Below are 26760 nucleotides of genomic sequence, written 5' to 3'. Positions count from 1 at the left end.
GGTGGCCGCTGCACCCCCCTCGGCAATGGCGCCGCCGCCGTGGCCGGGGGAAGCAACATGGCGGACGGCACCCCTCAGGCGCCCCCGGTGAAGAGAGAGGGCAGGCCCGCGCGCGGGTCACGTGTGCCTGAATGGCGGGAAGGAGGCGCCGAACTGCGCATGCCCAGCCGCCGCAGCCACCGCAGTTCCCCCTCCCCCACCTTCCGCCACTTCCCCTCCGTCACGTGCCGCGGGACCGGGGACCCGCTGCTGCTTCAAGATGGCGGCGCGCGGAGCGAGGCCCAGCGCCGCCAGGGGGGTGGCTGTTGTTGAAGCTTTATTGTTCCCGCTGCCGCCCCGCGCCGTGTCCGCCGCGCCGCGCCCAATAAAGGTAACCATGGCAACGGCGCCGCCCGCTCCCCCCCCCCCCCCAACGGGGCTCCGCGGGGCCTTGGCGGCCCGGTGCCGCCGAGGCCGCTTCTCGGCGCTGGGCCCGGCTTGGGGGGGGGTCGTGGCGGGGAGAGGGCCGGGCCGTGTCAGGCAGCGGCGGCCAAAAAGGGGGCTACCGGCCTCACTCGGCTCTGCCGCGGCGAGGCGGGGGGTCCCGGGCACTGCCTCACTCGGGGGGGGGCCTGGGAGCCACCGCCGGCACCATGGTTGCCCCGAGCTCCCTTCCCCGTTTTCCCGGAGGCCTCCCCCCTCCCCGGGTCCGGTTGTCCCGCTAGCGTGTCCCACCCCATACCCTTCACCCCCAGCCGCGTCTGGGCCTCGCTTTTGGCCCGCTTGCAGGCCCATCTTTGCCTCCTGCCCTCCCTGCCAGGCTGCGGAGGAGGCCTGAGCGGCAGGCGGATGGCAAGGTCTGCCCTGGCCCGCAGAGAACGGGACCGGCTCGCTCCGAAGCCTGTGAAGTCTCGGCAGGCAGCGCCAGGAGACCCAAGGGAGCCTGCGGGCCGCCCTTTCTTGCAGCGCTGCGGTCCTCCAGACCGGGAGGTGGATCCCGCGCAGGAACGCGGTGTTGAATCAAGCTCGGTGCTTGGTTGTTAAGTCAAGCTGTTTGCTCGGTCTTTCGTGGGTCACCAGAAACCTGGAGAACCTCCTTCCCCCTCATTTGAACCATTACATGTGCCCTTCCTGTGGAAGGGAGCAGGCTGGCTACATGGCTACTGCGATAAGTATGGGCAGGGTGTTTGTTTCGAAACATACAGTAAAAAGCAAGGATGGTTCCACCAGAATTTCAGCCCCACATGTGGACCTAAAACTGCCAACTGGATATCACTGACTTCTCGGGAGCTATTTCTCATTATATGCTTGTAGTGGCTCTTAGACCTGCCTGAGCACGGTATTACCTTCTTGAGCAGAAGCTGTGGAGCTCCCAGAATAGTTCTTAAGGGTAGAGATGAGAAGGAGTTGTGTTGCTTGTCTAAACCTTTTGCCACTGAGATTTCTTCTCCTTTGTGTTGGAGCTATGTGGCCACTGCTTAAGCCTATTCATTGAAATGATCTAATGGAAGACTAACCCGTCAGAAGATAAAAATAAGTTTTTCCGTTGTGCCAATGAATCAGCAATCTGATCCAGTTCCTTGTGTGATCACCAGTTTGTCAGAGGTGCTGCAAAGGAGTGAGCATGGGTGTGGAGACTGGGGGGAAGACGGGAGCAGCAGGGCTGCCCCTTTCAGTAGCAACCTATTCCCACATCAGGGTAGCTATATTGGGAAAACGTGCTGTGGTGAGTCCTGGGCAATCAAATCCATTCTGAAAGTACCTGAGCCAGGCTGCAGGTAAGTCTCAGGGGTGATTTCTTTTCCTCCAGTGGAAAGGAAGGCTGCCAGGCCTAATTTACTGGACCATAGATGGTATAACGCAGCATGATTCTGCAGCCGTTTGCTTAAGATGCGCCAAGTATCTTGTGTTTGAGGAGGAATTTGAGTTTCAAACCCAATCTAAGGATGCTGCAGAAACAGCCTTTGGAATATCGACCAGGTCTGTTCCCAGGTGACTGACTCCTTTAGCCTCTGTGCTCTGCTCATTCCCTCTTGTTTCATCTTTCTTTTCAGTGTATTTTGAGTTAACTGCCAACACACACTGCTTAAACGAGGGGTAGAAAATGCATCTGTTTTAGCCTAGATCATAACTTCGCGGTTATAACATATTCCAGGAGCCGCAGGAAGTGAGTTTGCTTCCTGGGTAAATGTTGTTAGGCTTTTACATTAAAACGTAGCCAGAGGAGGATGTAGCAGAGCAGCTGCGTTCCCTTCTTTTAAAGAGTAGTTGTAGATCCTTTTACCCTGAAGGATTCAGGGTTATGGAGACAGCTGCCTGAAGCCTTGAAACAGGAGGTGGAAAGGGTGGAATTTCAGATGCCTCCTGGCATGCTCTCTGGATAGATTCAGCTCAAAGATTAAATCCTTCTAAATGCTGCCTAGCGAGCCCCTGCACTTAACTTTGTCACGTGCCTGGCTGAGAACAAAATTCAGTTAGGTCTAGACAGAATGAAGGACTGAGATGCTTCAATTTCTGGAATAGTTTCCTTCCCAGTTTCTTATCGGCTGTTCCAAACGTTTCTGAGGGTTGGTCCTTCTGACTACTCTCTCTCTTCATGTTCCTGCCCTGTTTGGTTTGGTTTCTCCGTCAGTTCGGCATGCCTCCACGGCCAGTCCTTAGGAGGAAGCCAGCTTTTTAATGCTGCCTCTCCAGTAGGGCCGAGAGATGCTTCTTTTGGTTCAGAGTTTGAAACTCCCTTACTCCTGTTCTTCCCACTGTCCCTTCTTTTGCTGTGCAAGCGGTTTGTGAGAGCGGGATAGCCAGCCTCATTTTGGTAGATCGGCGGAGAGGGATTTGTTTTGGAAGAGTTTAATTGTATGAACCTTACTAACAAATCTCAGGGAATAGGTCTCTCTTTTGGGCTGACTGTGCTTGAGCAGTGTCATTTTAAAGCTTTTCCTTTTGACGTTCAAGAAACCTTTTGATGCGAAGATCGGGGCTTTTTACGTGTGCATCATGCCTTGCCTGCTCTTGGTTCCTGCACTCTACTGACTGCAAACTGCATCACGGAAGCTCATCAAAGCAGTGGTGTTGGTGGTGGGTTGTGTTGTTGTTGTGTTTTTTTTTTTTTTTTTAAATAGCCACTAATAAATTACAGTGTGGAATCTTGTTTGATGTAAACCTCCTTGAAAAGCAGGAGTTCAAAGGTCCGACTCTTAATTCTTGAGTATTTTTCTTGAGTATTTTACGGAAACCTGCAAAACATAGTTGGCACTTTCATTGTTCTTGGGCACCGGGAGGCATGGACGAACAGAGAGTGGAGCAAACTTTGGGTTTGTGCTGCTCTTCCAGTGTGTCATTTCGTTCTCTGATCGGGACTGCCCTGTTCCAAGAGGGGTAGGCAACAATCCTTGTTTTGAATGGTAATGGAAAACTTGCTGTTAAGAATCGGAGCCTACCAATTCCTTTTTCAATCTATTATATTTCCTTTCAGAGCATCAGGGCAGACTGATAGCCAAAGGGTTGCTTGTTTTCTCTGAGGTATATTCTGCTGCCTTTAAAGACTGAGGAACACTGAATATAGTCAAAGTGTTGCTTGTTTTCCTCTGTTATCTATCTGCACTGATGCTTTGAAGTGAAATAAAATAGATTGAAAAACAAATTGGTGTGCCCTGGCTCCTCATACTGAATTTTACGTTATTCCATGGGAGTGTTGCCTGCTCTGGCCCTTTGGAGCACCCTGGAGAAAGGTAATGACCCCTCAACCTCTTTCAACTCTTCAAAGACTGAATTACTTTTGGTGGGAGAAGAAAGAAAATTGAATTGCAGTACATAATTTTCTGGCTTTCCAATAACCCGCTCTGTAAGGTCATCATCTCAGTAACGAGAAAACAGGAAACTGGTAAACGCCTGCAAAAAGTATTTAGATTCTGAGTTAAGGCTGTCGCTGTCCTTAACTCCCACGTTGGCTCAGAGCTAAAAACGGAAGGTCGCCCATTGCTTGGAGATTGCTGTAATACCCAAGGGACTCCAGGGCCAAGAAAGGCAAGAGAATGAATCTGTGCTTGCTGCTCCTCTGTATTTATTGATTTAGATGAGAGCCTTTTGAGAAGAGCCTTTGAGTAAATGCAAAACGGGCAGCGATGGGGTGAGCTTGTCTCGCGGCCGCGGGACGTTTTCCCAGGCCGAGGCCTGAGCTTGTTCCAACGACTAGTTCAGCCCTTAGTTGCCTTGAGCAGAAGGCAAAAAAGGGAGTGCAGAGAACAAGAGGCTTGATGTGAGTGCCCCCATGAGACCCTCCCAATCAGCTATGACAAAAATAAGATTTACTTAGGGCAGAGGAGTTGGATTCTTCCTCTTGGCTTATCTCTTTCTGTTCACTCTAGTTTTGCCGCCTGCTTTGATTTAGCTTTTTAGAGCTTGCATACAGTGGTTTCTCCTCGCGCTTTTGCACTGGGAGCCGTAGATTGCTCTTAGTAGGCTTTAATATCTGTCTGTGCATTGCATTTATCGCTGGTGCTGCGCCACGCTGGGAGCTGTGTTTGGTAGCAAGGTGCTGTCAGCAGAGGGAGCACAAGACTGTAGGCTTGGGTGCTTAAAAAGCCGTGTTATGGTTTTGCTTAATTTCTTGGCAATGCAGCAATAATTTTTTTTCTCCCCCTTCTTTTGGAAAGCTAAGAAAAGCCTGCTCCCTGTACATGCTCAGGAAGAATTTCTGGCATGCAATGCACTTCCAAGTTGTTCACTAGGATCCTACTAATCAATGCAGAAAGTAGGTCTGGGGATTATTTTATTAATGTCAGCAGGTGTGTTGGTCAGCACCTTGTAATAGCCCTTAATTATGGCTGTGAATGGCACCTGAGATCCTTTTGCTAATGCTGTAGTGGCATTAACATTCTTCCTGTGCTTGATGATAACAGCTTTCTAATGGCATGAGAGTACTATGGCAACCTCATAACTGCAAGGGAGGGATGGTCTAATCTGCTGCATCTTTGGAGCACCTATCTCTGCAGTAGCTAATTGCTAAAGTGCTCAGTCCTAAATTTCAATTATCTTTTGATGAACCTAATGACGTGGAAGGCTCTGAATTTGTTGAATGTGGATCGAAGTAATTATATGAATAATGAATAGAAATAATTTAATTTGGAAACTCCTTTTCAGTTATGTAGGTAGTATTGGGGAGTTCCTATTTCTTCTTTTCTGTGGGAAGAAGTGTTTTTCCCCAAGCTTGTTCTTTTCCTTCTCTAATCCACTTTAAAGAAAAGGAAAGGGGGGGAGGGAAGTGATTCCTCAAGCGATGGAGATATATGAGGATGGAAGCGTCTAGGAGAAGGAAGAACGAACTGGAATTGGACTACGGAGGGTGATGTTTGCTGCAGGCCTGTCCTGGTCCTCCAGTACTTGGGTTTATCTTTGCCTGTGTGGGAGTCCTCAGGGCAGGCCCAGACGGTAGCTGCTGCTTTAGGACGACAGGAGGACGCTTATCAATTTATGATTCAGTGGAACCTTTTAGATGTTTTGGAAAAGTTGGCTCAAATTGATCGACTTTGTGGTCACCAACTGAAAGTTGGTGGAACCTAAACTCCTAAGCCACACAGGTATTTTCCCCTCTAAGCCAGGAAGCTGGCAGGACCAGGTGTCAGAAGCCCCAGAAACAGCCCACCTAAACCATATTTTACCCCAAGTTTGAAATTGTTGAACAAACAAAAAACCAGTAGTCCCATCCTTGAGCCTGGCTCCAAAGAGGGTGCAGAGTTAAAAATGTCTATTCTCTTTGGCAGCCCTGGATGTTTGAGACCCTGTAATTAAAGAAATGAAATGTATTTCCACAGATATATCTGGTCTAATTGCTCAGAACACATATGCCAGCGCTCTGAATTGGTATAATAAAGAAAGAGAGGCACTGCAAGGCTGCTTAGAGCTTGACTGCTCGGGGCGGTGATGGGCAAATATATCTTCTGTGCTCTTGCCAGGAATAGAGTGAGCAGAAGGCACTGCTGCTTTCTGCCTGCAACTGTGGTAAAGCCTGGTTTTTTGGATAAGGCGATCCATGGCGAAGTGAGCAGACATTGCCTCTTCCCGGGCGTAGATGTTTCCTGCTTGTCCTTTCATAGGAAGAGCCACAGCTATTATTACTTAACCAACAGACCCAGTTTCATTCCAGCTCCAGGGAACAAGTGGGTGGACTAACGCTGCTATTACATTAAGCCTGACGAAAGAAATGGGTCTCTTTCTTCTCCCACGTGCGGCAGCCAATTCTGCTGATGTCAGCTTAATTATTCCTGATTTACAATAGCGTGGGAGGATAGTGGAGAGTGGATGTGTTTAACAGGCTTGAAGCACAGGTGGCTGGCCTTGAGCAGGGTGAGAGGAGGTGGACCTCATACTTGGAAAGCAGCAGAGGTGAGCCACAACCAACCCCTTTACCTTACCGATGCGCCTGGAGAAAGGGAGTGTGCTCTGGCTCCTGGGAAACAGGAGGATGAGGTATCAGTAATTGCTTAGGTTTCCCTGCGTTCAGGAAAAGGACCCTCCAGCCCTGTGCTCTTCTTCAGAGGTTTTCAGATGGAGAGCATGACCACCTCTGCTTTGAGGTGGCATAAAGACTGCTAATGACTTTATTCTGGTTTCCTGACAATTGAAAACCAAGGTGCGTGATAACCCACCGACCAGTTTTTCAGCTGTCTGCAGCTTTGGTATTAAACGACGGCTCCTGGCTCCTGCCTTCCTGCAGATGCAGTAGCTGCTGCCGTGCCGAAGGGCAGCTGGATTCCTGCTTGTCCAAAGGCCAAGAGGTCCTGCCTCTTGCGAGGCCTGAACTCTACAGGGGCCAGTGTCTTGTGGGAGCAAAGTGCCAGCTTGCCCTGTGTCCGCTCTCTGCTTCCCTGCCTGCAGGAATCTGCTGCGAGTCAGGATTTGCTCCTTGTTATAATCCTGCCTGTCTGCAAAGCAGGACTTTGAAGTGTTGTATGAGCTCATTGAACCTCATGCCCTTATGATATGCAATATTACTGCTGTTTCCTATGGGGGAGGAGGAAGCTAGGTGCAGAGATTATAAGCAGTTGAAGGTCATGTACGTCATGTCCATCCTGCAGCTCTTTAGCGCTCGCGCTGATTTGTTGCAGCACCACTGCCAGCACCAGTGTTAGGAGTCCTAGTGTGTAGACAAGGCAGTAACATCTTTATCTTGTCTAGCTTAGATAAAAAGTCTAGATATCCTGCTGATAAAAATTCTGTTGGCAGATGCCCTATTAGTGTTCTCCCTCCTGCAACAGGAAGAAAAAAGCTAGAGAGGATCTAAGAGATGGGATTAGGATTCTGGACTTCTGCCTCTTGCTCTGGTATGTTGTCTGCTCTCCCTTGTTCCCCGACTGCTCTAAAATAAGGCCTAAAGGTCCTTAAGGAAGGACAGAGCTTGCAAACTGATATAGCGCTCGCTCATTGTAGCAGTTGCAACAGAGAGTAGCAGCTTGCGCCCCATGAGAGCTCAGCTGGCTGGGGAGTTGCTCCCAGGATGAATTGGGGTCCTTACAGGGAACAGCAAGGATGATGAGGATAACATCTATTGTGGGTGCGTCGAAAATGTGTCTTCTGGGTGACTCAGCCAGTGCTGTCTCTGTCCAATAATTAATCATCATGCAGCAGCTGAGGTTGGATATCTGTTGTTACAGTCTTCCCTGCCTGCTGGTCCTCCTGTAACTTGCATCTTGGGGAAAATACGTGGATCTTACCATGTTCCTTGTAAGTCGATGAATTAGGGTTGTGGGGTGCTAAGAGAGGAAGTGCTGAAGGCCCTGCACTGCAAGCAGTCCTCTGTCTTTCACAGCTGTGGTGTCCCCGCTGATCTTAACGATGATGTGGGGAGAAACTTAACTGGTCCCAAAGCACTTAGTGCTTTATAGGTTAAAACCAACACCTCAGACGTTGGTGTCTGAACAGATCCTCCTGCACTGGCACTCCATCTGCCCTTTTAGAAACTTAGCTGCTGAATTCAACATTAGCTCCGCTTTCTGGATATAAATGAAACCCTGGTGTTACGGGACCTGATCTGAAGAGTATGTGCACCTCTTTGAGCCCAGTGTTAGGAGTCATGTCAGGGAGCCTCTTCTTTCCTTTTCACAGTTCCTGGGACTTAGTATTCTTTCCCAAGCTCTTTCTCAAGTATTTGTGTTTGAACGATATCTAGACTCTTCAGCTCCAGTGGGGTAAGTTGCTGAATTTTGAGAGCGTGACTTCAGAGTGGGGCTCGTTCTTGCTGTAACCACTTAATTGTAGCATAGTAAATTAGTGGGAGGTGTAAACTGGAAAGTAATGTTAGCTTACTGGTTATTTCTGTCTTGCTACTCACTGAGCAAAGTGCTAACGACATCCTTGGTTTTTTCTCTAGCTGGTTCTTGTGTGGACACCAGAGCAAGACGAGGCCAGCAGACCGTAGGAGCCATGGAGCTTCCGAGTTACAGCAAGCAGTTGCTGCAGCAGCTGTATGCTCTCTGCAAAGAGCAGCAGTTTTGTGATTGCACCATCTTCATTGGGACCGTGCATTTTAGAGCACATAAGGTTGTTCTGGCTGCTGCCAGTCTTCTTTTTAAATCCTTATTGGATAGCACAGACACCATCTCCATAGATGCTTCTGTGGTGACCCCAGAGGAGTTTGCACTCTTGCTGGAGATGATGTATACTGGTAAACTCCCATTGGGGAAACACAACTTCACCAAAGTCATCTCTGTGGCAGATAGCCTGCAGATGTTTGATGTGGCTGTTAGTTGCAAAAACCTTCTCAGAGACCTCATCAGCTGTTCAGCTCACAACCAGGTAGTGAGAGATGTCTCCAGCCGGGCAGTAGACTCATCTGCAAACGATGTTGAAGCTAATAATCTACCCCAATCTGAGAAACCTCCTGCTGAAGAAAAAACAGATATCGTACTCCCTCAGAAAGTTTCCTCTTCTCCTGGCCCTGCAGAAGTAGAAATGGAGGCAGATGTTTCTGGCCAGGAACTTAACCTGAATCACACCTTGGTTCATCAGGACATAATGCCAAGTGACTCCAAATCCTTCAGGGAAGGTTCAAGCTCTCATTCAGATCACCATTCGCATGCAGAGCGGGATGGCTGTGTGGAAGAGGAGGTTGCTGAGCCTCTGGAGAAGAAAGGAAGAATTGGTGATTTAGGTGAGGAGTTACAGGTCTGGACCCGGCATCGCCTCATAGCAATTTGCAGCTGGGATCTGGGGATCTTTTTATGCATGTTTTGTCTTTTTAGGTTGTCCTGGCTTGTGAGCAGCCCTGAAATATACTCCTTTTCTGTAAGGGCTTCCTTCCCTTGGTATTGTGCAAAATCCTCCTTTGGCCTTTGTGGTCGTTTCACTCATACCATTGTACCATACTTTTCTCACCCGTGGATGTGTTTGCATCTGACATACCGTGGAGTCTGCGTTCAGCGCGGAACACGAGCCGCATAAGGCTATCTGCATAACAATAAATGAACAAAGATACCTACTGATGCTACCTTATCCTTTAAACTCCTGTTCGGCATGGGAGGAAAACAGAGGCTGTACTGGGTTTAAAATAAATGCTCCATATATAACTAGTGTTAAATAAGCTGTTGGTTTTCCCTCCAGGCTGCCTGATATCTTTAGAAGGGATTTATGAGTCACAGTTTCCCTATTATAGCCAATATGCCGGTTACAAACTGATGCCTTTCAATCACATGATGCTTTCTGCAAGTCCCTTCAGTTAGCAAATAACTCACCTTGTTTCTCTCACGCAGCAGCAGAGAGCAAAAGCTGTAAACTGGATTTCTTTCTTCAGTACGAAAGTGTTTTCTCTGAGGTCCTTTCTGATGTCCAGGCTGTGCTGAAAAGGCTAGAAGAGTGCAGAGAAATTGATGCCCCTCAAAGGGAGGTAGGTGTGTTTACAGGATAAATGATACACGTTTCTTTTATTTTATTTTTGGACCACCCTGCTGAGGGCTAGAATAGTCTGGTCCCTGTTTAGAAAAACTTTTCAGGGAAAACTGGCTCTGGTGCCGTGTTGTTTGAAGGGCAGCGTGTGCTCCCCTGAACAACACCCCGAGAGAAACATCTGTAAGAGCAAGCCACTTGTGCGTGTAGGTAAAGAAATACATGCGCATGCACTGCCCTGAAGACATTTTCATTGCATTCTAGGGGAGCTCCGACATTGCTTTCTCTCCTCCTGTTTATGGCAAACGCTTCAGGAACTGTATCGATTTATAAATGACTGACACACGAGATCCCAAAATAGGCTTCCTGAGCCCTCAGCGAAGGCTTGCCGTGGCGCATCTGCTCTGTTCTGCATATCGCAGGCCTCTCCTAAGGAGCCTTGGAAGGGTTTACAGATGCGCGGCGTGCTGGCCTGTCATCCCATGGCGCTTCTCGTGGCGATGTGCCATTTAAAAAGCAGTCGTCGCTGATGAACGCTGCTCAAGTTAATGTTGAAGGATATTCGGGACTGGCGCTTGGTTATGACTGCAGGATATTCTGGGCTTTGAACGACGGTAGCCGGATGCCAGCCGTTGTGCCGGCTCAAAGCCACCAAAGAAACAGTGAGTTACTAATGACAGTAGGGCTGATGTGGAAGTGGGTTTGCATAATGACTATGCAGTGGGACAAGGAGCCTGGAAATAATTACAGCAGTTTGCAAGCAGACACTCACACCGGCTACCCTCTGCTTCTTGAACACAGTATCTGGGGAAAGACCTGTGGCCATTATGTGAGTGAATATGGTACCATGATATACATAAGTATACATATAAGAGCATATTTATATGTATGTGTGTATGTATATATACACATATAGGGGCAATTTGTGCAGCCAGCAGCCTTTTTACATATGTATAAAACTCGCCCAAGCTTTGTTTTTGATGGAGCTGCTCTTAGGCCAGGCTGCTGGCTGCGCGAATTGCCCCATTTGCCTTTTCTGTATGTACAAAAAAAAAAAAAGTGTGACTGTTTTGTTACTAACCCTTCAGTGGCTCCATGGTTAGCCAGCCTTTCAAACCCTAGAAATCCTGTTTCTTGGGATGCTGGGCTGAAATGATCTCTGTATCTCAAAAGCTCTTTGGATGGAAAGCCATGTAGATTTGTCGACTGGGCACTACTAACAGTACCAATTTGACTGTGCAGCATGAGATGTGTTGGTCATGACAGCTTTCTGCTTTTGAAAACCCAGGCCAACTTTGTTATTAGAAAAAAATATATTAGAGTGACAGCAGGGAGGAGAATTCCCTTAAGTCGGGAAATGCAGATTTCTTTTCCGATGAACCTTTGAATGTTTGTGCGAGAGAAGTCCTTGCTCCCTTAACCGTTGCGGCCTTCGCAAGACTTGTTTGATGGTGCTTAAACCCCTGGGGCTCTAGGAGGGAGAAGTAGGTCCTAATTCGTGTTTGCAGTAGAAAGCCCAAGCCTGGCTGGGTTATTTTGGTTTTGTGTTATTTTGTTGGATTATGTTTTCATTTGCGCTGTCATCTCTCTAATTAAAAAACGTAAGTCGATTTTACGGTTTTACCTATTCTGCACCTTGGCAATTGGTCCTGTGACTGGAAGCGAGCCTGACGGAGGGTGTTGTGTTTGTGTGATGCGTATGGACGCTGTGCCAGGAGAGATCTGGCAGCTCTACCACGCCGTGCTGTCTACATAGCCCGTGTGGGCATGCTCTCCTCGCTTGCTTGTGTTGCTTCCCACCGTTGCAGGACAGAACGACACGTGCAAGACGTCAGGCCCTATGTACCAGGGAGATACGCTAGCTTCCTTCTGCTGTGGCTCGATAGCTCCGTTTTCTTTAATTTTGCCGTAACAGTTACGTTTCTTCAACGCCACCAAAGCCCTGGTCCTGCAGGTGAGGTCCGTGGGCCGTGCCTTGCCCTTCCCGCTCCCAAACGAGTTGCGGCGACAGGATCCAAACGGGAAGTTTTAGAGCTCAAAGACGGTTTGGATATCTGACCGCAAAACAGCACCTGGACAGTTTTTCTGTAGCTATAAATAAATGCTGAATAAATGAGAAATGGATTTTCTTTAAGCTTTCCAGAAAAATCACTTCTCGGCTGCGACGAGCGTGAAAAGTGTCAGCCCCCAAGGTAATGGGGAGAGGAGGGGGGACGGCAGCCTAGTGTAAGTAAGCGCTTAGATGGAAACTCTCAGCTCGGCCAGATCTATCACTTTTCGAGCTCCCCGCTGGGATAAGCAGGATCTGTAGGCACCAACACCAAATCCAGGCTCTGTTCCCGGCAGAGGGAGTAGCTTTTTCCCAACAGTGGCGCGTTTTAAAGTCGCGCTTAAAGTGCAAGTTCAGTTCAAAAGACCCCAGCTCGAGGTCTGTAATTAAAGCTGAAATTGTGCCAGTGGAAGGAGTCAATGAATTTCCTCCCTTCCCTTCCTCCGCCTTTTTCGTCCTATTGTATTATTTTACCAGTCCAAATTTTGCCGTTTGCTTGAAGTCTCTCGGCTGCCTCGGGGCAAGTAAAAGTCAGTTTTGAAGCCGGTGAGGTGGCCGTAACGAAACCACGCGATGAGCGGAGCTGCCTTCGTATCGGGGTAAGTAGTTTGGCTGGTAGCTCCTGCCTTGCGGCCCGAGGAGAGTTCCCATCCTCGCTCACCTCCTCCTCGCGAGTCTTTTGTGGGTCATTTCTTTTTTTTTTTTTTTCCTCGACAGGCAAGAGGTATTGTATTTCGGACAGCAGAGCCTGGGCAGGCACAGGACCGCGGCTTGTGGGGGTTTTGCAAGGCTGCCTGTTACAGCAGAGGCTGTTCTGGCTTTTAGCCCTCTTGGATTTCAGCGGGGAGTTTGCCTTGGACGTAACCCTCCTGTATTCCTGTTCCTTTGCTCCTTAGCTTGTTGTGACTTTTTCTCGTCCGTGAATGGGCGCCTTGTTCCTTCCTGCGGGCACCGCGGCCCTGCCGAGGAAGGGGTTGTGCTGCGCTCCTGTTTTCTCCCCGTGGGCAGCGCTTCCTTATTCCCTGGTCCGTCCTGCTGAGTTTTGTTAGGTCGCAGGTTTTTTCCCCTGAGGAAGTTTACGGTGCAGGGCTTGCTTTTCTGAGAAGCCTTACTTTTCTCTACTTTCTGTTTCCTGGGCTGGAAAATGCAGACATACCCTTGATGAGTTGGTTTTCTGTTTAGGGAGATGTGACTTTTTTTTTTAAATTTATTTTTATTTTTTTTTTGGAGGGGGGATGTTTTTCGTTTAGACTCTTTCTGTGTATCTCACAAACTATTCCTATCTAATTTGGTTCTGGCCTGGATGAAACCTGCTTGGAAATGAGAACGAGCCTGAAATTGCAGTAATTTGGGGAAGCATAGAAGAGCTTTGCCGGTGTCAAGTCTTATCTTCCTGTGCTCTCTTAGAGAAGCTCAATTCAAATTATTGCACAGCTCATTTGTTCCCTCTGCTACTGGGTGCAGATGAAGTGGAGGAGTGTTGATTCTCCCCTGTAAAATAGATGTCACTGTGCTTGTGGATCATTTCCATTGTATACAGGCCTGTCCAATTATTGTCATCCTTTGTTTGCAGCTGCAGGAATTTCGGGATGCAGCGTTAAGAAATGAGCCTCCTGTATCTCCTGCATCCTGATTAGGAGTGATAGTTTGCGAGCTTGCTCTTTTTCGTCGTGGCAAAGCTTGAGATTTCCCCCCCCCCCGTCTGTTCTAGTATACTTATGTGGAAGTTTTGGCTGAGTTTTTGTTCTTGCTGTGCTGAGCAAACTGATTGTCAGGTGTTCGCCACGGTGCCTTCCGGCTACTGGAGGCTCTTATCAGTCACGTACAAATGCAGATTTGAAAAAGCAAAAGGGCTTCAGGTGTCTGCTCCCGTTTCTGGCTCATAGTTTTTTCTCTGCGATTACTGTATGCACAGTGCTGCTTGATTAGCTGCATGGTTTGGTTATAGCCTAGCAATGTTTCGGTGGTCCAGATGTGTTGAAGCACACATCCTGTGCTGTCTGTGCCGTGGAGATAATGGCTCTGCCTGTGCTGGGATGCGAGGCTGTGATGGCTCTTCTACATTTGCTTCATCTTGTGCCCTTCAAAAGTTACTCAAGGTGGCGGGGAGGGGGGGGAAACCAAAACCCAGAACTTCCATTCATAGGGACCTCATCGTTACGTCTCTGAAATTTTCCCGATGGAGTCCTCCCCTTTACAAACCGCAGGCCTCATGTGATAGGAGGCTGCCGCTTGCACAATGGCATGTGCAGCTTTCCTCTGAAAGCATGTAAATAGGGTTGAACCATTGAAACAGAATTTACCTTGTTCAGTGGTGTTTTTTTTTTCATTAACCAAATGTGCCTTGGCTTGTGAGAGTGAAGGAAGGGCTTGAGGGGAAACTAGCTTCTGCTTTGACCCTGAATCTCGTGGCTTTACAGCCTGTACTTTGAAGATCTCGCCCACCATCCTTTAGGTGTTTGCATTAGCTCTAAAGCGGCTGTTTAAGGGCGATCACTCAATAATAGTTATAAAAGTGGCTTTTTGCTCAGGTCTGCTGCTGAGCCAGCAGCTCTCAGACTTGAGATGTGCTCTCACAGTGGGAGCAGGTTTATCTGCGAGACCTGGAAAGCCTCGGGATAGCTCTGCGCTCATCCACGTACAGGGAAGAGGCAATGGCCCTTTGGGCTAGCCACCACACAGCCCCAGCTGCTGCCCTCCCCTCTCTCCCCTCATCCCTGGAGAAGCTTGTAGATAAATGTGAGGTTCAGATCCGTGGGAATTTGGTGGCTCAGCGCAACGCGGTGGGATAATGCAAGTCATCTTTGAAGAGCGCAAGTTGCAGGATCGTACTGTGGTTGCAGGTTGACCTTTCATGAAAAATGCATGTGATGTTTGATCACAGGACTTGGTCTAAATTTAAAGAACTGCATTAACAATGATACGTACTGTTCTGGTAGTGCTTTCAGGAGAGTTTTTACAAACTCTGCGGTGTTTCTTGCAGAAATTCCTGTTGGGAGCTTGCCTCGGGGCTACAGTGGAAATAGGGAAGTTTGAGATGAACTGGTGTAGAGAGGGCTTTCTTGTGGGGTGTGATGGTTGGGATACTGAGCGCGTTTGTGAGCTGTGAGGAGCATCGTGGACACCAGAATTGACACCCTCAGCCAGGACCAGATTTCCCAATGGGCATTGAACACAGCTCAAGTGTAATCCAGCTCTCAGGGCCTTCATTTCTGTGCCCAAAAAGCCCGTCGCTTGCCCCAGTCTGGAAGGCAAATGCGTGCCGATGGGTAGGCAGAATGGGCAAACTCTAGGCTTGATTGGGATTGCTGGCTGATGTGATGGTGTGAACAGAGACAACGGGAGGATTTGTCCATAAAGGGTTTCACAAGTGTCCCAGCTAGCGAAAGCCTGATGGATTAGGCTGTAATGCTTGGGTGCTGTGGGTTTTAGCTCTTCAAGCCTTTTGCGTTGAGAAGGATTCCCAACCTTAATTCCAGCTAAAAGGAAGCTGGGATTCCAGCTAATGCTGGTCTTTTGTCTCGTTCTTCCAGGATCTCGGGGAACTGTCCGTGCTTCGAAGCAACTCTAAAAATGCACTATGCACTCTTTCAAAACAATGCTAAAAGGCTGTCGTTCCCACTGAGCGATGTGTCTGAGGAAAGGTCTTCCAGAAAGAGACTATAAATAGTGGAGCCTTTCAGTTTCTGAAAGCTCATTTCCATTAACCAAAAGCATACAGTGAGGAAGGGCTGTTATCTGGAGTTCTGGGTAGCGGTGCTGTGCTGCTTTTAATTTAAAGGAAAAAGTGCAAGGTATGTTTCATCCATATGGAGGGGGAAAAAAAAAAAAAACCCTGTATTTGGCAAGGTGCTGAATACCTTTGGGAACGTGAGAGTCAAAGCATTTTATAGGATCAGTCCCATCTGGAAGGGGCCAGGCATGCAAACCTTGAGAACAAACGTGGTCTGGTTATCAAGTCTCATTATAAACTGATGTTTGCATTAAAAAAGAAAAAAAGTTAAATTTAGTTCTTTGGCACGTCTCTTTTAGTCCTTTATAACAGAGCCCTTCATGTCCATGTCTCTCTGTTCGGCAGGAAAAGTGCCGTTAGCAGGTAAAAGCTGGGACTCCTGCAGCTCTCCCTCAGTGGATACTCTTTGCAATAGGTCATTGCACTGTCACACAGCCCTAATATATGAGCGTTTACACCAGCTAGGAGAAGCAAGTCCACCGTCCCCCTGGTGCGGCCTCAAGCAGTTACATTCAGTCTTTTTATCATAGAAATAAAAATGACAATGACAGCAGAAAATGGCCGTTCTCTCTGGAGCCGGCCGAAGCTCTCTGCTTCAAAGGTACTTTTATAGCATCCCTGGAGTCTCTAATAAAGGACGCCTGCTTTGAAAGACTGGCTTCTCTCCTTGAGAGCTAGGGAGCGTGTGCCTTAAGGGGCAATATTTACAGCGTTAAAGGGCTCCAGGGAAATGGGAGTAAGAGTTTCAGCTTATTTCTTTTCATTTCCCGAACCGTGCAGACATGTTTGCCTCTGGTTGCCATTTTGGGTCACAGGAGTGGATTTTGGAGCTCTGGGCTTGATTGCCAGGCGGGCTGAGAGTGCACGACGCCCAGCATTCGTGTACGTCATCTCCCAAGCTTGAGCCGAAAGCTTTCGCTGGGAGTTGTGACTCTGTCGCGACTGGAGGACAGAGTTTCCTAGATGGCACCTACTTAAAACGCTCCACTTCTTATGCAAGTGATCTCCTTTTTTTTTTTTTTTGGGCAGTAAAATCTAATATTCCCTGCCCTAGCCTTGGACTTCCAAAATAGCAATGTTTTAAACATGTTTTCTTAGATCCCTTAGAATTATTGGCATTTGGCTCTTAGAGGAGGCCCTGTCTGAAGAGATCTGTTTGGTGCTGGAATAGGGCCATTCACCAGCTGCGATTTCTCCGACTCACTGTAAAGATAAAAGCTGGCAGACAGGACTTGCTACCCTCTTTCCTCGGGCGGATAGCCGCAAACTGGAGCATTTCCTGTGGCTGAGTTCAGTGCAAGGTGCCTTGTCTGCCAGCGAGCTCAGTTTCCACACCCATTGCCCCCGAACGAAAAGCCCGAGATTCTGCTTTTTGTGTAAATTTGTACAGTTGATTTTTGTTATTAAACCTTCCCTGCTTTTCCCTGTTCTCCTGTAGGCACTGGTGGCTTGTTTGGAAGAGATGGAAGAAGAGTCGGTGTTCAAGAAGCTGCTGGGCAAAGTGAAGGACGAGCAGATCCTGGATGCTCGAACCCTTGTGTCTTTACTGAAGCTGTTCCAAGACACAAATCCCAGGCTGAAAGCAGCCCTCCTGGAGAGGGAACTGGACAGTGGACAAGCCCTGCAGCAAACAGGTAGAGAAGTGGATACAGCCTCTGGCAAAGTGGCTGTGTAAGTGCGTGGGCAAAGCAGATCTTCCGAAACCTATTCTTGTCCCCTAGGCAAGCTGCAGTGCTTTAGCGTTTTGTTCAGGCCCTGTATCCTGGTGATACGCAGTAGGTTTATTGCGTGCTTGCCAAGATCCTGGAGCATTTCCATCCTGCAGCAATGGGGTTGTGGGAAGTGCAGGGCTCCCAGGAGCGTTCTCTGCCCATCGCTACCGGATCGATGGCTGCGCAGCCGGCGTGGGTCATAGTACAGCTCTGCCTCAGGATTGAAAGCTCCTTTCTTGCTCGAGTCTAACACAAAGCAGTGGCCTTGCAAACCTGGTGTTAACCTCCAGCTTGCTTTATGGCTTTGTGCTCTGTTAGATAAATGAGATGTTTTCCTTTCATAGAGTTTAAAGAGAATAGTAAAGTGGTTTTCCTCTGCTGCTTGTGCTTAGAATGGGCTTTGCTATTCACTTAGATCTTTCACAAAGTCTCACTCACTTCAGGAGCCTGTCAGTTCCTTCAAACTGACTTGTTTCTTCTTGTGTTTCTGAATCTTTTTTCCCCTAGAGAGCACAGAAGAGGGAAAGACCCTGACCGCTCTTCTGCTGGATTGCAGGGAAGAGCTGATCCAGAGCATAACGCAGCTGAGCCCCATCGCGGAGTTCCTGGAAACGGCAGAAGAGGGATTCCTAACTGCCTCGGAGAAGCGGGTAACGAATCGGAAATAAGGAAAGCGCTGTGTGTGTGTGTGAGGGGTGTGTGAGTCTGCAAGGCACCTTCTCACCACGTAGTATGCCAAGTGATGTGTTAGCCTCACCTGGCGATTGCCTTCTACCCTTTGCCCAGCCCAGACTGGACATGTTAGTTGTCTCAGATCTTTCTCTGTTGGACTGTGGGAATGTTGAAAGCCAAACTGCAAAGGTAACATCGAGATCAGGGTGAGCACTGCCTAGCGTTGTGCCAAATGCCCCTGTTAGCTGAGCCTGGGGCAGAAGAGGCACCTAACGTTCCTTGTAGGATCTGAAAGTGGTATTTTTGTGAGCGTGGAGAAGGCATTGTGCTCTGTAGTGGAGCTTGGTTTCCACAGTACCATCAAAATCTCTGTACTACCTGCCTGCCGCTTAGATAGTACGTGCTCGGTCGTTGTCCTACCTTTCAGCTAACTCTCCCTGGATTTCTTTTCTTTAACTCTGGGCACACGCTCGCCTGTAAGCGTACCACATCCACTGACTGTTTTTTTTGATGTGTTGAATGCAGGACTTGGAGGTGGGGGGAAGTAATGCTTTCCTATAAGCAATTGTATTATGTATGCTGATTTGCGGAAGCCATAGAGGACAAAACGTTGTGCATCAACTGCTTTCTTTTGTGTTTTGGGGGGGCTGCCTATGCTGCTGATATTTGCAAGGTGCCCTGGCATGCTGCTTTCAGTACACAGCTTGCAGACCTTCTGTGCTAGTTTGTCACATCACTTTTTTTTTTTTTTTTCCCCTTGGCACAAGATTGTAGCGAGGGGAAAGTGCTGTTGCGCTCAGTGGCACGAGTGATGTCTGCTTTTTGTCTGAGTGAGTCTGACCGGAGGCCACAACAGGAGGGCTGAAAACCTCTGCCCTTCTTATATGGCCCTCCTGCAACGACAAAGTTTCCAGCGTGGAGCAGCTCTGAGTCTGAGCGCAGCTCGTTGTAGGAGGACCAGAGAAGGTGTCACCAGCAGAAGAATCCACCTTGTCCTTGTGGGCTGAAGGTGTGACTAGTGTTTGATGAATTTTTCCCCTCTGAAAGAAGAATGGCTGAGCCTGGAACGGGAGTGTGAGAGGAAAGAGAAGTGTGAATGCAGCAAAGGATTCAGCATCTACTGGGGATATTGTGGCTGTCAGCAGAGATCCATTAGTGGGGGTGCCTGGAGCCGAGCTCCTAGCCATGAAAATTGCATCAGCAGTGGAAAGATTAAAATTTTTCGTATATGCCTGTTCATGTCACCGTATGGCCTTTGCTTTCAAAAGCTGAACATTTTCCCTGAACTGTCTTTTTTGTCTTCATTAAATTAGATATTTAAAATCCAGGCCTTTTCTATCTCCCTTTCTTTTGAAAACGGGGGGGGAAAAAAAAAAACAAACAAAACCCTTCTGCCATCCTAATTCTGCCTCTTGGGCATAGGATCCAGCCTTTAATTATGTGATCATACACTACTGTGTTCATGGAACTCCTGCCTTGTTTGGTAAAGGGGTAGTTATTCAGTATTTCTTTTTATCCTCGTCAGTCAGCGTATGCTCCCAAACTGCGTTCGCTGCAGAGCCTCCGAACCCTGCTCTGAATACAAAATCCTTCTGCTCTCTATGGATTCCCTTCGTGCTCTTGTCTTAGCACACAGGTACCGAACAAATGAATGAAGGTATCTTGGGAGCACTGGGATGAGGCTGGATGCATAGCTCTTCCCCTGCTGTGCACGTGGAGATGAGACACAGGAAAGTAAGGCTGAAATTGCCGAGAATAGATTGACCTTGAGAGAGAGAGAGATATGTGTGTGTGTGTTTATGTGTATGCATACATATACATATATATGTATATGTATGTATGTATATTTTAAAGGTTTGGCTTCTTTCCCCCTGCAAAGATAAATGGAAAACTGCTTAATTCTTTCAAAGGAGTTAAGTTAATTGAAACAGTGGGCCTGTGGCATACGTGCAGTTGAAATCTCCGGTGTCTCGGGTGGAGTGCCAGGAAAAAAGTACATGGAATGAGCAGCCACCTCTGAAGGTTTCATCTTACCTCATTCATCCAGCATCGCACAAGAATGCTGGGCCGGCGAAGATAGGATCTAGTTCTCCAAGGTTTCACAAATTCCTTTTTCTTTTCGTATTCACAGCTGCGTTAGCTACACATTTATTCAGCAAGAGAAATGAGTCTTGCATGTAAGAGCCTCTTTTCTAGGCAACTAGGTTCCTTCCTGTGCCTGGCCCAAGCTCTGCACAGAGCAAATCTGTTTTTCTGTGGGTGAAAGACAATGTGATGTGTTGCGAAGCCCCTTTGTAAATCCGTGGCTTTGTGGGGTTCTCTGACACCTGGAATCCCTGCATTTTGAGTGCTTGACTTTGAGGCTTTGCTAGTGTTTTTGTAACGTAGGGAGATAGGGTGGAGAATTTGGGGGATGGCTTGGATGCAAGTTCTGACTTAAGGGAAAAAACCCAGTCTTGCATAAACTAGAAGAGCAGGTAACCCCTCGGGCATGGTGACTCGTGGCTTAGCTCGCTGGCAGAGTCTGGAGCTGCCAATCTGCAGTACATCCCTAGACCCAGAGCTGACGGAGTAGCTGATAACAACAGCCGACCTTTTCTTCTGCCCAGACCTTCTTCCAGAGGGGGCTTTTTGCCTGACCAGTGGCTAGCTGAGCTATATCCTGACACCTCAGGGCTTTAGAGCATTGGGACTCTGCGTTCATTGCTGTTTGAAGTCAGGCAGCGCTCTTAAATGACTGCAGCCCGTCTCACCCCACCTTTCTATTCCTAGTTTGCAAGAGCAGCTCCCGCTTCCCTCTCGAGCTGGTCCCTCCATCTCCATGCTCCTGTGCAACTGCCATGCCCCAGCTCCTGTTATCTTTACTTCTTCACCTTTGTTCCCCTGTCTCCTTTTCCTGGGCTGCCCTCCCCATGTTTTGGCTGCAGTGCCTGTGTGATTTGATGCTCACATCAAACTGCCTCAGAGGCAGGAAACGGGTTAATGACGGCATGAGCAAGGCTATCTGCCGTTGGTTGCGGGAGGAGCTTGACCCGTACGTGCTGGGGGGGATGGAGAAGTCCTGCTGCATGCAGAAGGGGGAGATTTTTCCTGATCGTCTCTCCTGGATGTGGTCAAAATGAGTCTCAAAACGGCAGTGCTGTGTTCCCCCACTGCCTCCCTGCCAGGGCTATAATTTCTGTGCTTCTCAAAGGGCAGTGCAGAAGCTTGCCTGGGAACATTGAGAGGTTATACTATGAATTCTCCAAGAGGATGCAGTTCTTGTTGCCCTTTTGTGTTATCTTGAAAGGTGACTTCAGATGGAGTGATCACGAGTCAGTTCAGTGTGAATTAAATGGAAGGGTATGCAAACAAGTTCACTAACACAGTTTTGCCTATAAAAGGACAGAGTTTTAGAAACGAGAGAAACTAATTAATGAGATCAGCTGCTCTGAAGAGTTCAGGAGGAGCTGTTGGATTTTTCTCTTTTATGTAAAAGGTAGGAGAACTATCTGAAGTTTGCATCCTCAACAAGAGGGGAGAGTTTGTAGGAAAGGGTTACTGACCGGAGTGAATAAATAGCTCAAAAAGGAGTATTAGGAACCTATCAGAGAACCTGCAAGGAAAGGATGAAGCAGCTGATGGACAAAGAAACATATTTCAGAGGTTCAGAACGTAGGCATGAAGTGAGACTTGCCGCAGGTCAAGCTGTTAGGCAACACACAATGTATTAAGTCACATAACAAACGCTTGTTTGATCAGGTAAAGAAAAAGGGTAATGAAAGAGGAGGACTCTCAAACTCAACCAGGGCCTTCTGAGAAGAGCGATTGTACAGAGCCCAGGGACAAATCCAGGAGAGCTCTGGCGGTGAGATAAGGAAATGGAGATTTGCTGCAGTTGAAGTGAAAGCACAACTCCAAAGTGCAAAGGAGGCACTGCCTAATCTCCACCCAGCAAACTGGAAGAGCTGACACGTGTATTTATGAGAAAAACAGCAAGGTTTATTACTGTGGTTTTTTCAAATTGGGGGTGGCCCCTGCAGTTGGTGAGCAAGACACACATACAGGAAAGGGAAGCAGTGATCCAGGCAGCTAGGGATATGGGTGCACTAGAATATGCACTGGAACAAGGTGGAAGGTGCGTATAATTGAAGCACTGCATGTAAGCAAGAAACAGGATGAACTGTAACAAGGATGTTCAAGTAAATTGTTTCTGCCTGACCTGGTATCTCTATTTGATGAGATAAAAATGGGATTTACTGCCTCCATCTAGACTTGAGCGAAGCATTTGAATTTCATGTGGGGAAATTGTTAAAGTAGAGGAAGTGGTAGGATTAAAAAAAGGATGTAGCTAATGGGGAGATAATGACAGGTTGTGTTGAAGGCAGGACTATCAAGTTGGAGCAAGGTTGCTAGGGGGATTCACCGTTCCTTGCACTTGTTTAATACTGTCATTAACGTTATTGGCACAGAGATCTCAAAACATACTAGCCAAATTTGCTGAGGAGCAAAACCGGGAGCTTTTGTCAGCGTGGAGGAGGATCTGCTAATGGGAGAAGAATTATATAACTGGACAGCTGAAGTAGTGAGACCTGAATGATACGATGGTATAAAGTGAAGGGCATGCGTTTAGATATAGTGTCAGGAACTAAGAATAAGACCTCATCTGGAATACTGTGTGCAGTTCTAGCCTTGTTCAAAAAAGACAAATTCATATTGAGGTAGAGACAGATTTGCGATAGTAAGATCAGGGGAATGGAGAAGCTATTTTACAAGAGAAGCTGCCTTATTTAGACAAATCGAATGAAGACTGAGAGGGAATATGATCACTCTCTTACAAAGAAATTGGAGAGGAAGGGTGAGATAAACACCTCGGAGAGTTTAGAAGAGCTTTTTAAGCTGAAAGATAAAGTTGGCATAAGAACAAATGGGTATTCGCTGGCCATGAATAAATTTAAACTGGAAATTAGAAGAATCATCAGGGGAACGAGACTGTGGAAGAGCTTGCCAATCAGAGGAAAGGGAGCAAAAATGTAACTAGTTTTAGGACAGATCTTAATAATTTTATTAATGGGATTGTATAGCGTAGTGCTTATGACAGCAGGGAACCGCACCAGCGACCTACAGGTTTTCTGCCAGTTCTACATTTTAAATGCTTGGGAGCGCAGTTTTTGCAGAGAGCAGGTCAACCCTTATTTGAACCTTTTTTTCCCTTGCAGGAGCCCTCTATTTATGTAGGTTTTTTTTTTTTTTTCAAAAACACACTTCAGCGTCTACTTCTGTGATACCCCCCACCCTCTTTAGTCCCCCTGAAGGCTGGATCTCTTTATTGACTGTGCAGGGGAGGTTTTATACTGGCATAGTAGAGCTTTTCCAACCTACAGAGATGACATCTCATGTATGAAATGTCTCATATGACCAAGCCATAGAAATAATCACTCTCTTAATAGGGTGCTTGTTTAAATGGCAAGATTTTTATTTTTCTTTCCATTCCTCTCTTTCAACGGCAAGCAGAAAAATGGGGGAGAGAAAGGGAAAAACGACTGCCAATTGAAAAAAATTTACTAAAAGTATTAAATGAAAAATTGTTTTGAACCTTGTCTTTAAGTCTTTTTTTTTCCTCCCTTTGAAAAAAAAAATGTTTTCTGTTTGTCAGCTAAGAGCTTGACTTGGAGGAAGAACTTGCCAGGGTAGTTTTCAGGGTGACAGATGTCAGACGTATCTGGTACCTGCTCAGATGTTCCAGTAACTAGCACCCCATAACACCTCCCAGTTAAATGAATGGAAGCTGTGGATATGGGTTTACTGTGGTATTGTGCAATATGATACTGTTCCTGTTTCTCTGGGGTTACTCGGGTCTAGGAGTTCGTAGGAAGCTCTCACAGACGGTTTCTTGGCTGTTTCTCTGTGTTGTAGGTAGTTTTGGATTGCTGTGAAGGCAGCTCTCACAGGGAAGCCGTGGAGAATCTGCTCAAGAAGGTGGATGAAGAGAAAACCCTGAAAGCTGAAAGTCTGATCAAACTCCTTGGGGCTGTGAAAGGGTCATTCCCTGGTCTCCACCTTCTGCTGGACAACTTGATGGCAACAGCAAGTATCTCTGATGGCAAAGGTATTGGTACGCTAAACTTTGGAGGACATAAGGACTCAGCTCAGAGAACTGACAGGAAGTTTGGATGCTTGTCTGGGTTTCAGTGTGCTCTTGCAATCTTGCTTTCATATGGGGTAACGGGACAGCCATTTTATGCAAACAGAAATGATATGGGAGCAATGGGTTAAGGGGATATGCCAGCAAGAAAGTCCCTGCTTTGCAGTGCAACGTGTGGCATTGGGTAGAAGCCTGCTGGACTCCTTAATTGAGGTGAAACTGATAGTACAGAAATTAGGATGTCACGTGGAAGGCGGGAAAACTGTTCCCTCCCATGTCAAATTGTAAGTAGCTGTTTAGTTTTGAGTCCCTTACAGAGGCACTTACGGCTGTGTTTGACTAGAACAGGTTTTGCGTAATAAACTCTACAGTGGAAAGCATTTTTCCCAGCTTATTTGATGCATTGGTGACATTAACGCACGGTAGAGATGCGTTATCCTGGCTTAGAAAACAAATACCTGAAACTTCCCCGAATTCCCAAATGTCTTGACATTGAATATAGGCAATGCCGTGCCTTGCTGCGGTCCTTGAGAGTTCCGTTTTTTGACTAAAGGAGTCACAGATGGTGGAGTCTCTCCAGAGCTTAGCTATATCTTATGAAGGTGATTTCTGAGAGCACTTTGTCACCATTTTGGCCTCCTCTGGGAATTATAGAGAGGTGAGGAACTGCTTTTGTTCTGTTAGCCCCTTGCCGTGTAGTTTCCGTTAATGTTGACAGCGATGGGATGTTGCTCAGGTGGCTCTGTGGCTTTAATCTTTTCAGTACCAAGGAGATGTTGTTTGGGTTGTGCTCCTCTCCTGGATCCAGGCAGCATTTCTCTGCATCGTGATCTGTTGAAACTCTTGGTCTCGCTTGTGGACCAGAGCGTGCTCTTAGTGACCCCTTTAGACATCCTAATCTTGCACAGGTAGTTTCCATCTTATTTCTGGTGGGGTTTTACTGCTATGAGTCCCCATCTCACAGAGTCACAAAATGGCTGAGGTTGAAAGGGACCTCTGGAGATCACATAGTCCAACCTCCCTGCTTGAGCAGGGTCACCTGGAGCGCGTTGCTCAGGATCGTGTCCAGATGGCTTTTGAATTTCATCTCCAAGGAAGGTGACTCCACAGCCTCTCTGGACAACCTGTTCCAGTGCTGAGTCACCCCATCTCTCAATTATGGGACACCCATTGCAAGTTTGGGTGGGTTCAGGCGCACCTCTGAGCAATTCAGATAGAGGGGCAACTTTCACTGGCTCTGGAGTCACTTACAAATTAAAAACTGGATTAACATGCAGTGAAATGTAAATGAGTGTTTAATAGAAAGCAAAACTGTGCTCATAATGCTGATAATTTTCTCTGTAGCAAACATTCCCGACAGGCAGTTTGCTTTGTCATTTGTTAAGCACGATTGCTTTCTTGAATCACCAGGCTCCCAACATGGTTAATTATCTAGTGGTAATACCCGTTCCAAGGAGGAGCATTCCTTAATTGCATAGAATTGAATCTCCTTGAATTGAAACTTGAATAAACAGAAGCACAAATATATCTTATCGTGGAAATGAAGAGGGAGGGTAAGATTTGAGCCCCTGACAGCAGCCTGCGTTGGCTGAAGGGCTCTGTCTGTGCCATAGTGCTAATAGAGAGGAATGGATCTTGTGCAATGGTGGAGGGCTATGCTGGGGTTGTTGAGCTCACTTTGGTAGGACAGCCAAGAATAAGAGTGCATTCGTAACAACTGAAATTTGCGTAATGAAATCAGAAATGTTCAAATGGGAAAAGGGGAAAAAATATATTAATTTGTAAACTGTCCCCCTGATCGGTGTGGAGCACATCCAAGTCATAGCCTAAACCCTACCGAGCTAAACTTGTTAATGGGGATCCCTTAGCTTCTCCTGGGGACTAGACGCATGTGTCCCCAAGAAGTCTTTGTCCGGGGAGTTTCTTTCATATTTGCTCGAAATTGTCCTTTGATTATTTCATGGACTGCCATTACTTCCTTCACCACCTCGGAGAGCTTTTTCTTCTTATATGGCATTGTATGTATTCCAGGTCCCAGAGGCTTTATTTTCCTTTAACCAAGCTGTGTATTTAGCTGTTTTCCTCCTAAGTAGTGCTGTGCGAATAATTGATCTTTCTGTTTGGTACTGAACCAAAATGATTCAAAGACCTAAGCACACAGACAAAAAAAATACACACAGATGTCTTAGACGAACACAGTTTTGTATTTTGATTTCTTCTACAAAAGCAAAAAGTATAACCTCACATCTTGTCTTCCAATTTTGTAAGTTCAACCCTGGGAAAAAAAATCATTTTCGGATTCATCTGTTTGACTATTTCCAGTTGTATTTATTGACTAATTTGGGGATAAATGAAATCATGTATATTTATGCTAGACGGTGTATTTTCCCAAGTCTCTTCAGCACCCTGAGTAACACTATTGCTCCTTCTTGAATTGGTCACACTTTTCATTGTGTTCTGATACTATGGTGTCTAAAAAGGATTGTGGCGTTGCTTGGATTCATTCTTTTTTTGTTCCATTAGGGGAAACCTCCGCAAACCCAGCTTAGAATTAAATTTGGGAGGAAGGAATGAGGTTAAAGTTGAGTTTTTTTTGCTGTGAGGGAAAGAA

General features: G+C 47.1%; 1 protein-coding gene across 13 annotated transcripts in view; it reads left to right on the top strand.

The window, feature by feature from the left end:
- Positions 1-216: 216 nt before the first annotated feature.
- The window catches only part of ZBTB40 (zinc finger and BTB domain containing 40), a 51329-nt gene continuing 24785 nt past the window's right edge, over positions 217-26760 (top strand). For 5 of the 13 annotated variants that reach the window (XM_068915690.1, XM_068915689.1, XM_068915686.1 and 2 more), the window contains exons 1-6: positions 223-370; positions 8348-9127; positions 9726-9859; positions 17080-17275; positions 17861-18003; positions 23921-24113. In XM_068915690.1, the coding sequence (XP_068771791.1) occupies positions 8401-9127; positions 9726-9859; positions 17080-17275; positions 17861-18003; positions 23921-24113 (1393 nt within the window). In that variant the 5' untranslated portion in view covers positions 223-370; positions 8348-8400. Of the gene's footprint in view, positions 371-8347; positions 9128-9725; positions 9860-17079; positions 17276-17860; positions 18004-23920; positions 24120-26760 lie in introns of all 13 variants that reach the window. The other 8 variants (XR_011135713.1, XM_068915683.1, XM_068915687.1 and 5 more) reach the window with 5 other exon arrangements.

Source organism: Struthio camelus, chromosome 21 (genome assembly GCF_040807025.1).
Source record: "Struthio camelus isolate bStrCam1 chromosome 21, bStrCam1.hap1, whole genome shotgun sequence".
NCBI lineage: Eukaryota > Metazoa > Chordata > Aves > Struthioniformes > Struthionidae > Struthio > Struthio camelus.
This window is presented reverse-complemented; position numbering and strand designations above follow the sequence as displayed.